Source organism: Magallana gigas, chromosome 6 (genome assembly GCF_963853765.1).
Source record: "Magallana gigas chromosome 6, xbMagGiga1.1, whole genome shotgun sequence".
In the NCBI taxonomy this organism is placed as follows: domain Eukaryota; kingdom Metazoa; phylum Mollusca; class Bivalvia; order Ostreida; family Ostreidae; genus Magallana; species Magallana gigas.
In genome coordinates this window covers 26,551,106-26,565,554 of record NC_088858.1, presented here as the reverse complement: position 1 = coordinate 26,565,554, position 14,449 = coordinate 26,551,106, and the positions used below count along the sequence as shown (strand labels likewise).

At 33.9% G+C, this 14,449-nt stretch overlaps 1 protein-coding gene across 5 annotated transcripts in view; it reads left to right on the top strand.

Moving 5' to 3' along the window:
- The window catches only part of LOC105333560 (myotubularin-related protein 10), a 31,078-nt gene extending 28,100 nt beyond the window's left edge, over window positions 1-2,978 (top strand). For all 5 annotated transcript variants that reach the window (XM_066086937.1, XM_066086939.1, XM_066086935.1 and 2 more), the window contains 2 exons: window positions 557-738; window positions 1,814-2,978. In XM_066086937.1, coding sequence (XP_065943009.1) covers window positions 557-738; window positions 1,814-2,656 — 1,025 coding nt within the window. In that variant the 3' untranslated portion in view covers window positions 2,657-2,978. The remainder of the gene's footprint in view (window positions 1-556; window positions 739-1,813) is intronic.
- The last annotated feature ends 11,471 nt before the right edge of the window (window positions 2,979-14,449 follow it).

The window sequence follows — 14,449 nt, the reverse complement described above, 5'->3', positions numbered from 1 at the left end:
AGTACATTAGCTGCAGAATTACTGGTATAACTCAGTTGACTGCATGACAATATAAGCTAGACATGCAGATTTCAATATATTTTACACATTTTTGACTAATTTGCAGTATTTCCTAACATGTAGAAGTATTTGGTTCCATATTTTACTCCTTTACCTTCCTTAGATAGTTTTTTTAGACACCCTCAACAACCCTGGAAAGTGAGTGTGTTAATTTCAAATGCTGAATGACATTGGCCATTTTATCTGTGAACAAAACCAAACTTTTAACCTTAATCTGGTTTGTTGAGGGTGTTTAAAAATATTCCAAACCAAATAAAGTGTCCGCATTGGTTATGAAATGTCCTTTGAAATTTAAAGTGTCAAATAATTAAATGGATATGTTCAAAATCTTGGGAAAGAAGTTCTATGTGATTGCATTTTTGTATGTGAAAACTGTTGCTCTACAATCTGCAAAGCTGATTTTTTTCCTTTGAACAACAATTATGCAGCTAGTTTGCATAAATGGTAGTAAATTTTGTTGTACATGTACTATCAATGAGCATTCAATATTTGACAGAACCAGATAGCCGACACTATTGTTGTCTGATATCAAGTCTGGTGCAGATTTTACTGGACAGGCATTTCCGAACCCGGCTGGGATTCCAGTCCCTCATACAGAGAGAGTGGGTGGCCATGGGCTACCCCTTCCAGAGAGAGGGTTGTCTGGTCCAGGATTCCAGTAAATCAAACACTGAATACGTAAGTTTATAGGAAAGGGTGGAATGGTATGAAATTAGTTGAACTGTTGTAAAAAAAAATTCTCATTCCCATACTGTTGGCTCCTGCACGTGACCTAGGAGGTCAATATAACATTTGATTTTCTTTACATTGGACTTAAAATAGATCGTTTAATGAAATATCGCATTTCTCAATTTGTTTGGATATGGCTTCATATAAAAATCATTGCTTGATAACACTCAATTTGATATTTCTGTATCAATTCGTCACTGAATCATATAATAAAACAATTATCGCTGTTTTTTATGGTGAGATATTCTCAAGTTTTTGCTCTCTACCTTTTAAAGAGATGCATATATGAAGCTAATATTTCATATGTAGCATAATTACAATAAAAAAACATCGATTTCGAATTTAATTCTGGTCCTCTTGAACTTAAGATAAAATGAAAAATTTGTAGTTTCCGCTCTCTAACTTATAAAGTGATGCATATGTAAAGCTTATATTTTATGTAAGGTTAATTTATGAGAAAATACAGGTCAAGTTTGAACTTGGTTCCAGTCTGATAACTTTTGAGTTTTGCCTCTTGAACTTGAAAAAAAAATGAGTAATTTTCAGGGATTCATAACTTATTCTGCAATCAAACAAATGTTATACTAAATTTGGCGTTTAAAATTTTTGTCATCTGCGGGGACTTTCATAGCGTTACGACACATCTGGTTTTGATCAATATGATGATTTAGCTACCCTGGAAGTACAATATTCACCTGGCCTCCTTTTGGTGAATATTGTACATCTCGAGTAGCATTAGCTAAATCATTGTATTGACCTCAAAAACAGCAATTATTGTGGTTTCATCAATATTCGTTGAATACCAATTTTCGTGGATTTCATTTTTAAGTGATCCATGAAATTAAATGTTCATTGAAATGCAATTTCTATTAACATTTTGTATTGATGGGGTCATTGGCCACAAATTTACATATCCTTGAAACTGTAATTTTCACTTTATCCATGAAAATTGATACCCTTGAATATTAATGAAACCACAGTAATATTCATTTTTAAAATGTGTTACATTGGATGTTTCTTTCAGATTCCACTTTTCCTGTTGTTTTTGGACTGTGTATGGCAGTTGACGCAGCAGTACCCTTCGGGATTTGCTTTCTCAGAGACATACCTGGTCACACTATGGGACAGTGTGCACATGGGAATTTTTGAGACATTCCTATTCGATTGTTGCCACCAGCGATCCCGCTACCACATAGATGCACGATGGCAGCAGAGATTGTTCCTCCCTTCCACATGGGATTGGAATGTGCAATTTAGTGATGATGATCAGTCATTCTTCAATAATCCTTTGTACGTAATGAAAACAAACCCTGATGTTAATGAGGCATTGAATAAGGCCAAATACCTCCAATCTTCTCTTCGTAGTAAAATTCCCACCCAGGAATTATATTCGTACGAACTTCAAAACCTGGAAGGATCTAACTTGTGTACAGATGGAACAAAATCACTGAAAGGTTACAAACTGACCCCTTTAACAGGGGCTGCCTGCATGAAGCTCTGGACTCAGTGTTACCTACGATGGCAGACTCCGGCTCAGATCATCGGGGGAGGAAATCCGTCGCAATATTTACAGCAGTGTGTGATGGTAGAGGAAATCCTGTGTCTGCTGCACAAGATTGAGGCCTTGAAGAAAAACAGTGCCAAGTCGGCCAATAGTCTGGCCCGGACTAGGAGTGACCTGGTGTTCAGCATGGCACTGGACACGCCTAGAACGACCGAACTTCTAGCCAACACTTACTTGTCCTCCTCCTTTCCTTTCTCCTCTGTACAGCGGTTGTCCAGAGAGGAGAAATCTGTGTTCACACCAATTAGCCTGTTTTTGGAACACAGCACGATTGATTACGATTACTCCAATGATGACGACTGATATCTAGATATGTTCATACTGTGTTTTTCTAAGACTCAACATTCCGTGTTATTCCTTGTCTGTACCTCCTTGGACCAAGTTGTGTTTTAAATTTAGATTGTTTATTTCTTTATATTGTTAAATGTTTTTGTTGTTATTTATTGATTTACTACTGCAGCATAAAAAAGTTAAAGCACTCATCTAGGCACGTAGATAATATAATTCACTACCAGAATTAAACATATTTATTTCTGCATTGTTTATCATAATTTTTAATCAAAGCAAGCTTTTACCATACTTTGTTGAAAATAAAATGGATATCAATTTTTTTCTCTGATAAAAAGGAGTTTTAATTTTTTACTTTTATTTGTAAAAACTGCAGTGACATCCATATTGTAAGGTAGTATAAAAAAAACCACCATGTCACCAGGTATAGAGCAAATGTAAAAAAAAAATTCTATATACCGGTAGTTAATATTTAAAACATACAAGAACTGAGTATAATAAGAACACTCGGTAGAGTTAATATTTTGAAAAACACTGGTAAAGATTTCAGAGGTCACTGAGACAGGCATCACCTTTATGAACCACCGTTAGCATATACAAAATTCATAGAAAATGATTTATTTAAACAATAAAATGCTTTCTTTGGTGATTCATTCGGGATATGAAGGTAGTGACATTGCAGAAAAAATACATAACCCGCTAATTTTTTCTGCAATGACCACTACCTTCATAACCCGAATGAATCATCAAAGAAAGCATGTTATTGTTTATATTAACATCTTTCTTTAAGCTAATTGATAAATTGATTAGGAAAAGTAAGTAAAATTCACTAAATTACTGTTGATGTACGTAAGTAAGTTATCTAAAAGAATCAGCCAAATTGTCTCCTGTGAGACTTTGAGTCTGACATTGTCATGATTATTTCGTGCAGTCCGTGATTTTTCCTAGGTCGCTATAGGTTTGGACCAATCGATGAACAGGGCGTGTCGATGTCTGTCCTGTCATTTTCTTGTCAGTTTCAGCTGCTGTAGATTTCGACCAATCGATAAATGGGGCGTGTAGATTTCAGTCTGGCTGTTTCTATAGAGCTATGAATTAACTATAAGTTTCTGTAAGAAATAGAGGGAATATTAATACTTAGGAGATGTAAATATATCATAATATGCTACAAGAAAAATGTCATGTAATGTTTTAACAATGCTTCAGTAAGGCATTTTTAATAGGTAACCAAAAGTTGAATGTCGTTTGTTGAGTTAAAAGCGAGTTACAGAACTTATAATTCTTTGCTATATAAAAAAATCTTTTGTTTACATTTTGCATGTTGAAGTGAAAATTCCAGTTTTAGACCTAAAATGGATTTGCTAAACTTAAGGAACTGTTTATATATGCTTAAAGTGAATAAGAAGATAGACAAATCAGCTTGAAAAAGATTTTTACTGGTATATTGAACACTTGTAAACAAATACAAGGTAGAGCCTTGTCTACATGACAAAGAATAGTAAGCCCTCTATCTTGCTTATACTTCTTCGCCTGACTCTCAAATTTCATTTTAGAAATGCATTCCTAAAGCATTGTAAATAGTAAAAACAGAAACAAAGAATTTGACCAAAATCGTGACCATCCCCCTTTAATTAATATACATGTATTTTGTTTATATGATTGCTTAATTCCTAGATCTCTGGTTGGCTCATATCCAACTAAGAAGAAAAAATAAAACGTTATATTCACCTGCACTTAACATAGGAGGTCAGTATAACCATACACTTGATACCTTTCTCTACTTTGGGCTGAAAATAGATCGTCCAATGAATTGTTCGGCTATGGCTTCAAACTAAAATCATTGCTTTATAACACTCTATTTGATATGTCTGTATCAATTCGTCACTGAATCATATAATAAAATAATTATTGCTGTTTTTTCGATCAATACGATGATTTAGCTACCCTTGAAGAATAATATTCACATCGCCTCCGGCTCGGTAATTATTGTACTTCTCGGGTAGCTATACCATTGTATTGACCTCATAAACAGCAATAAATGTATATGTTAAGACAATTGTCATTCAGATCATGTTGGAATCATAATTATGAAGTTCATTTTTTTTATATATAATATTGTTGTATGTATGTTGGTGCCTAAGTATCTTATAATAGGTGCCTAAACATCTTGGAGCTTAAATGTCATATCAAATAAGGGCCTAAATATCTTTGGACCAAAAAGTCCTGCTACCATGTAATATAATTCAATATTATGTCGTTTGATATTGTATGATATGATATGAAATGTTGTATGGCATGTTACAATACCATATCGCTTAATATGATATGATATTGGATCATAAAGTACAAAATAATATTGTTTTATTATATGATGTTATATTGTTTAATGTAACACAATATTTTTAAATTGCATCATAATATACAATACACAACATCGAATTAAAGAATGCAAAACTATAAAAATACAATCATTATATTTTGATATTTAAGAGGTTGGGTAGACATCAAATAAACCATCAGATCTTGCATATTATTTTGTTTTAAAAAAGAGAAAAAAAACCCATATATTTGAGCATTTTGCTATATTTTATACAGAGTTCTTCAAGGAGGTAAATTTAGCCTAAAAATGGCCAGCCAATGACCCCCCAGTCCTCTTAAATTTATATATCAATATTTTATTGCATTTTTGCACCCGCTTAAGTTGCAGTTTCGGAAAAATCCAGATATGCCAAGTGGTAGACCATGGTCTTGAGAGTATATAACCACTTTTGTTTTTATTGTGTTTCACCTGACAGGTGAGATATTTACCTTTAAAAATTTATCTTCCATAGGAAAATGATAATTCCTACAGGAGAAACGATCCTCCTACAGGAAATATTGACAATCCTATAAAGCTATTTCCTGTAGAAATTTGATTCAGATAGGTTGTTTTCCTATAGGAAATTAAAATTTTCTATAGGAAAACAACCTATCTGAATTAAAATTTCCTATCGGATTTTATCAAATCCTATCGAAATTGAAATTCCCATAAGAAGTTCTTGTATTCCGAAAGGAACTTTCCTTGTAGGCATATTGTTTTTCCTATGGGAAAATTATTTTCCTGTGGGAATTTAGTTTTGAAAGGTAAATATCTCACCTGACAGGTGAGATACAATGATAACAAAGGTGGTTGTAGACTCTTTAAGCAATGGTCTAACTTATGGCATATTTAAATTTTTCGAAATATGCAGCTTAGACTGGTGCCAAAATGCCACATTGGCAATTTATTATTAGAATTACCTTTCTTTGCATGTTTTAATTTTCATTAGGACCAAGTGCCATTTTATTGGTCATAACATATTGGTTTCTTTCATCTTTACAAAAAGCATATCGATTAGCGTTTCACTTCTTGATTTTAGACCATACTGAGTAAACTCTTCTCTAATTCTCTTAATGTATAGTGATTGAAAAAAAGTTTCACTGTCGTTGTCCTTAGGCTAGCAGTATGAGTAACAAACGTTTTTTCAGTTTACATTCTATAATACGATACTATTTCTTTATGTATATGCGTTTATTTACAACCAAGGGCATATAAGCAACAATCGAAAGTCTTGCGTGGCATGATTTCAAAGGCTACAAACCCTTTGACTCTTTACGACAAATAATGCACGTCACCTTAGTTTGTCCAACAGAAATAACAGGAAGAGTTATGTTTGAAGATGTAGAAGATTTTTACGAGGCGTTCGAACACTATCATCATTCACCGTACATTCAACTGAACTCTTTTCCGTATTAACATCTGTATCCTTTGTATGAGGGGACGTACCTGATGCCGGAATGGCAAGAGGACGGAAAATTCTTTTACAATGAAGCGCATTGAAGTGGTAAAAGTTTTCGTTCGAATGGAATGTTCTAAACTTTGTATCGAACGTCAGTTGTTACATAATATTCCAAACACTTCCGGTTTGGTTGAAATCCGCTTTTGAATTGTTTTAAGTTGCCGATGGAAATAAAGTTACACTTATGGAAGAGAAAAAAATTTATTGAGATAAGAGTATGTACCTTGAAGTGTTACCTATCTACATATATAGAAAAATCATAAGTTTTTTATCAACAATTTATCAAATATAAAAACATCCTACATTTCATTACATGTTTTATTGAAGTCCACACACACTCGAACAGATTTGTAAACAAAATTACTTATGTTCAATAAGTCAAGTGTTTGCTCCCTTATTTTTCTATATATTTGATATGACTATTGTCATTGAGATCATGTCGTAACTAGAGGTACTGTGAGCAGGCTCACAATTGATACCCCCCGCTAAGATAAAAATCATAATGCGTGTATTTTTCAAATTATAGAAAATATTGGATGAATCTATTTCACCGTCTATTTTCTTTAAATAACAAATGCTCTATTTTTTTTAAAACTGTTGGTCATAAGCAATATTTGTGTGAAGTAAGAACATTCAATGCCTCTCCATAAAAAAGATAATGACCGGACACAAATTTTACACTTTTTCTGCCAGTGACCTTGACCTTGCCCAAATGACCTTGGGTCAAGGTCATGACACACCCTTTGGTCCTAAGCAATATTTGTGTGAAGTAAGAACATTCAATGCTTCTCCATAAGAAAGATAATGACCGGACACGAATTTTGCACTATTTTTCCCAACGACCTTGACCTTGCCCAAATGACCTTGGATCAAGGTCATGACACACCCTAAGGTCATTAGCAATCTTTGTATGAATTAAGAACTTCAAATGTTTCTCCATAAGAAAGATATGGGCCGGACACAAATTTTGCACTTTTTCTGCCAGTGACCTTGACCTTGCCCTAATGACCTTGGGTCAAGGTCATGACACACCTTTAGGTCATAAGCAATCTTTGTATGAATTAAGAACTTCCAATGTTTCTCCATAAGAAAGATATGGACCGGAAACAAATTTTGTATTTTTTCTGCCAGTGACCTTGACCTTGCCCGAATGACCTTGGGTCAAGGTCATGACACACCCTTAGGTCATAAGCAATCTTTGTTTGAAGTAAGAACTTCCAATGTTTCTCCATAAGAAAGATATGGACCGGACACGACAGGACACGCACAGACAGACGGACGGACAGACGGACAAGGTGATTCTTATATACCCCCCCCCCCCCAAACTTCGTTTGGGGGGGGGGGGGGTATAATAATTATAATCTTATGTATGTTGGTGCCGAAGCAGTGGTCCATATTCTAAATCAAAAGTCATCTAAATCCGGGACATATCTCCTCTTAGACCCATGCTGATTAGAATTATGTATTTAAAATATTCAGATCAAATGCGTTCACGTACCTGGTTGCACAAATTAAATACCTGATGCTTTATCTCGTTTCCAGTACGCAAATTCAGGCAGTTGCTCCCCAAATGCGGACCGATATCCTTGTCCGGTACCCATGGAGTTTTACAACATCTAAAACCCAAGGATAGAAACTGCTTAAAAAAACAATACTCAAGTTACATATGATATAGACATTAAATCCTTCCCCCAGTACCAATCGCAACACAATTTGCCACAATTGTGGCCTCACCCTCCCTTGATCATATAATTAGTTACATAGCATTCTTGTCATGTAATGGCATATCGTATGCAACAGCAAGATCTTACTTAGAAGGAATCAGTTTCAACTTGAAGATAAATAGCTATCATGACCCTTGCTCATTTTTCATTGTAAAGAAATTGCTGGAGGGTTTCCGTCGCATGTCTCATTCAAGGGACTCTAGATGTCCCATAACATTCCAATCCTAATCAACTTTTTAAATTCACTGCCGCTTGTGTGTGCCAATACATTTGAAGTAAAATTGTTTGCTTCATCATTCTCTTTAGCTTATTCTTGCAAAAACCAAAACCGAGAAGAATGGCGCAGACACAACGTTAGTCACAACCCTTTCTGATGACATTCACTTGCTATTTAACAACCTGCAGTCTAATTTGAATGCAAGACCTAAAGACCCATGTCAGCTTTTGTGTCACATTGATGGCTCCCCTCCATCTAACTATCAATTCACACAAGTTCTTAAAAGAGCCTTGGCACTTCCGTTTTCAAATCGCAATCATTTAGAAATGGTGCTGCAACTTACATGTCCTTGCAGGGCACCCAAGAGAACTCTAACAAAACTAACGGCAGATGGCGTTCTGACGCTTTTAAATCTTATATTCGGCCCTAATCTGTTAACTTGTAAACATATGATTCTTACTAATTGTAAGCTAAGCTTACAGGTTTGCGGACAGCATGGATCGTTGACTCATCAACTATCTCCAGGGCACAGAAATACTCTTATTCTACTTATGGCAAACAATTGGACCTTCAACACATCAATGTCATATATATAGGCTGATAGCATCAGTTTAAAGTGGGAAGACTTGGAGCATCACTTGAACAATCTGTTGCATAGGTTTATTGGTAACGCCCCTTATGCACTGATTATCCATTTTGGCGGGAATAGCATTGACCTACAATCACTTAAAAAATTACAGATCGAAATGAAATCATTATTCCGCAAAGTCCATATTTTAATGCCCAATACCTTACTTGTCTAGTCAGATATCATGCCACGTCGATCATGAAGACATATCATATCTAACATTGCTTCTGAAAACGGTAGACAGCGCATTATTTGCTTGCTTTGGTCATTTGTACGCCATGTATTGCAGAGCGCATTAATTATGCACCCTGATAATAAGTCGGACCAAACAAAACTGTGACGGGGTACACCTGTCTAATCTAGGCAATTCACTGTTCATAAACTCCCTGAAAGCTGCTTTAACTAATTTTTTGTCGTCCAACTCCAGAAAATATCCCAGTCTCGTTTAGCTCTGTAGTTGTCATAGTTCAAACCTCACCATTTGTAGTGTCTTTGACCCTAACATCCCCTCCTCCCCCACCTCAGTTTGCCATGTTGCTTGCGTTCTTAGTCTTGTATCAACGTTTCAGCTGATAAGGAATTTTGTACATTTTTGCTACCGTTGTCTTGTGTCAACGTTTGCAGTTGCTCAAGAATTTTGTGCAATATTGATAGCTTTGTCTTGTATACCAATAACTGCTCGAATATTTCCCTTTCTTACTGACGAAGTTGAAAATTGGCATAAACATTGAAGAAACCCCAATTAGTTAAACAAAGTAATATTAAAAGAATGTTTTAATATTTTGATTACAACGGTAGATAAACAAGTCAGTGGTCGGAATACCCGGCGCAGACTTGAAATCGGAGATTGAAAAACTTAAACAACTACTTTCTAAGTGTCCGTTGACTTACAGTTAACGATAAAAGAAATGAAATTAAATATGTTCACTTTGCTATTTTTCGTGACTAACTTTTGATCAAGTTTCACTTATTACGGGCCGCCAGGAGGCGGTCCGTTATTTGATACACATTTAAATATTGTAACTGCGTTTCTGCGGGATAGCTTTTTTTTTAACGAATTAATATAATGCTCATTTTTATCAATTAAAAGTAAATTTACATGTAGAAATATGTTTTATGCCTTTTTAAAATATTACATATTTTTTGTTTTGCTCGTAAATGAAAAGTTGGTCAAAGACTGTCGTGTTAGACTCATTTTTATCGAGACTATAATATATTCGGAAAACTTCGGAGTTTTTCATTGTATCGGGATCGGTATACGGGACATACTAAAGACCTGAAATACTACAGACCGGAATGACATGAACTTTTTTATAAATGAAGTATTTGAATTTTTATGTGCTGCGTCAAATAAAACTTTGTGTGTGAATTTATATTGCCATATGCTTTTTGGTAGAAAAATATCATTAAATGACATCCATATCATTTTTTACTCCAACATTTGAAAGGACTGAAAATTTGTATGGACCTGAAAATTTGAGCTAACCTGATTTATTTTTAATTCTTTTGAAATAACAATGATTATCTTCATAAACTGTAAGATTTTATAATTCCATATAGGAAAAAAATTTATCGAACTCTATTCTTGATAATGATAGTAAAATGTTAAAATTCAAAACGGGTTGCTGAAAATATAGTAATTAAAATTAAAATCTACCATTAAAATTAGTACAACCAATTCATTATTTTCTTTGCGGTGTTTTTTTTTTATGTAAACAACCAATGATGATTCATACAACAATTATATTTTTGCGGCCCATTTGACGCTTGCGTCAATATGATTTCTTGTGTTCTAATGTCAAGAAATAAGGAAATACGAAAAGAAAACGTTTATTGTAGTCGATAACTGTTACAGTGCCATTAGTTGTTTGTTTACTTCTTTTCACTTCAGGTTTGTAAAGTAACCCCAGTGACAAGTTTTAACAATGTAACATTGTGTTTTATTAGGAGACATGTGATCCATTATCGACTCAAGTGCAATTAATTGTCTAATTAATAGTTTCTTCACTAACAATGAAACTAAAATTTATTGTTAATAAGCTATACTTTTTTCAAGATTTATTTAATTCTGCTGAAAATATTGAAGTGTGTTTACATGGTGTAACCAGGATAAGACACCAACTTTTACCACATCGTAATGGAGACTTTGGAGTTTTGCTAAAGAACGTGTACTTCTCAGCTGTTAAAAATAAACTGGCAATGCATTTTTAATGAAGGGAGAATGATTCACCAAAATTACATCCGCCAATAGTAATGATATACCTTGCTGGCACAAATCCGATGATTTTTGTTCCGCCAAATAACCGACTATACGGTATTAAAAGGCTGCGTAGGAGGCTAATTGAGAAACGCAAAAAACAAGGAGGAAAAATACCAATTGTTAATACGTATATCCGCTGTTTTCTCGTAATCAGACAGGTGTAACTAATAGTGTATGCAAGCTTTGAGAAATATTCTGTTTTAAGCACAATCCTCATCTTATAGCTGGCCTAAGATCATTGGCCCTTGTTGATTTTTATTCATTTTGAGGGATCCTATCATAAAAAAAACCTGTTAATAAAATTAAATTGAAAAAAATTATCATGTCCCTTCGCAGGGACGAAAAACATTTCTAAAGCAGATTTATTGTTTTTACCTTTTGGAGGTCTCTTTGTAAATTTCAACAGGTTATTTATTACAAAAGAAATATTGAGAATTCAGCCATTGCTTATGGGTCTTTTATTATCTGTCTCGACTACTAGGTTAAATATCATGTAATAATAATATAAACATGACCATTACAAAAGTAGCATTCAAATATTGGCCTCATTTATGACATTTTGATGAAGAGGCAAAGATATGTTACATTAAAAGTTTAAAATCAAAGATTTCTAAACTTATCAATAACAATCTAGATTGTTATGGTAAGTTAAGAAATGTAGATTGTTATAGATAAGTTTAGAAATCTTTGATTTTTAACTTTTAATGTAACAGATAAATCAAGAATACAACGCTTTATAGCGATAGCTCTTGCCGATGTAAAGGTGCACCAGAAGGTGATGATATATTTGAATCAATGACAGAGCTCTGTGTTTAAAAGTTGCTAGTTTCATAATTTTATTCTGATTTTGTTCTCGTTTAATTGTTTTCAAATCCAAACTATCTTTTTAATGACTTGAACTGCATTTGCTCTAGCAAACGGGATGTTTACATTAATTATAAAACGCTTTTGTTGTTGAATTTTGTTTTCATTTTTTTTTATAAATCAGCTGATACTGTTATTATCCGAACAACTGAGTTAATGATTCAGGAGACTGATATAATGTATTAACACATTGAAATCATGAAGGATTTCTAATCAGAAGATTCAGCTGATTTGTTTTTTTATTTTGTAGGTTGTTGAATAAGCTTAATGTGTACTGATACCATGACATGTGCATTTGTGGAATATGGAACTATATGCTATTTTTGGGAAGCTTGAGTTTTCTATTTTTCTTCAAACCATCGAATAGTACCAGTCTTACTCTATTTGTTGATTCGTGTACGAATTATATCACAGAATGAGGTAAGTTTTAGGTCACTTGAGTCACTCAGGTGATCTCAGTCACTTAAGTGACCTTTTGTAATTGGTCTTCGTCCGTCGAGTTTAACAATTTAAAATTTTTAACTTCTTTTTAAAAACTACATGGCCTATTGTTAATATTTTTGGTGAGAACCATCTCTGTGGTAAGAGGAATCAAAATTGTGAAATCATGGCTCTAACACCCCCGGGTTGCCATAGGTCGGGGCCAAATATACACCCCCAAGTTTTCAAAAATTCTCTTTTCTACTTCCACACATGTGGTAAAAAAAACTAAATGCATTGTAATAATGTCAATGAAGCCCTCTATCAAAATTGTGAAATTCATTATTCCTGGCAGACCCTAGACTGGGGCTTGTATGGCTATATAGAAAAAGTGTTTTAAATCTGAGAAAAACCTCCATCTCTACTCGCATATATATATTGAACATGTATTTTTATTTTGGGTAATTGCTGTTTATCATCCATTAACAATTTTAACTTAATTTTGAAAACTACATGGTAAATTGTCACTTGGCAATATTGAATTAATATGTTTTCTACTTTAGAAAATCTACTTTTGTTTCCAAAATCTTCTTCTCTACTGTACTGTACCTACATCTGTAAGAAAAACTGAACTCATAATTGTGTAAACCAGGAAGCCATTTACCAAAATTGTAAAGGATGACTGAATTTAAGGACTGCGATATTTGAGAGAAACTAAACTTTTAAAGATTTTTTCTTTCAATTGCAGAAATGGTCAACATCTAAACTGCAACTTTACGTAATTACTTTAAACAAAAGTAAGTTGTTACCAAGTACGGATTTTCATAGGCGGGGGTCATCACGATTTCTCAATCTCCATACGATAATGAGGACGCCCACTTGTCCACACTTTACTTCACTAACATAAATAAAACAACAAACAATATGATGCATTTTAGCGCACTGTGGTGGGACGCTAGGATTTTTATTTCACCGTAAACAGAGCAATATTAATGTAACCATGTACATGTAATTAATAATACAAAATACTAGTACATTATATAAACACAACACAACTATGCTTCCCTCGCCGCCCAGGAAAAACCATAGATAAAAATTTCACAATATTTTGTGTAGAAAAACTATGGAAACCTGTATGGAAACCTGTATCCGCAGCATTAATTTATTATTAAACATTAAACTTTAAAATAAACTTGACTTGCTCGGTTAGAGCGTGCGCTAGAAACTGACCACCAGCACTTTCAGAAAACTACTCAAACACGTAATTTTCGATTCTCTTTTTTCATTGGCTATCACTAAGTATACGAATGCTAATAACTATACGAAACGTAACTTCCGTTTCTATACAAACAAATACGGTTTTATATCGTTAGGACAACTATTTCTCGCTATACTATCGTAACGCGAGAAATTTCTAGTCCACACTTTACTTCACTAACATAAATAAAACAACAAACAATATGATGCATTTTAGCGCACTGTGGTGGGACAATAGAAAATAGCCAAAGAAAGGGAGAGAAAAGTGTTTGGTTCAACATAAATAATCCTAATTTATAATCCTAATTTTTTTTAGAAACTTGCAATCTCTTAACCACAGAATCTTTGATATACACGTTTTTACTTGAAACACTTTTCCACCGACCATGCCTCTGAAGACATCTATCATTGACATCTGAATTAGCTGCAACGGAAGCACCACCGGACCTGAGTGAATGAATACCAACATTTAAATTTGGAGCAACGGTTTTTAACATGTTAACAATGTTTTCTTCAGCTGCAGTGTAACTAATAAGTTTATTTTTCTTTATTAACTTGGCAACACCTTTGCTTCTGAACACTGGCTAGAAAATAAAATCTGACGACAACAAATTAATATT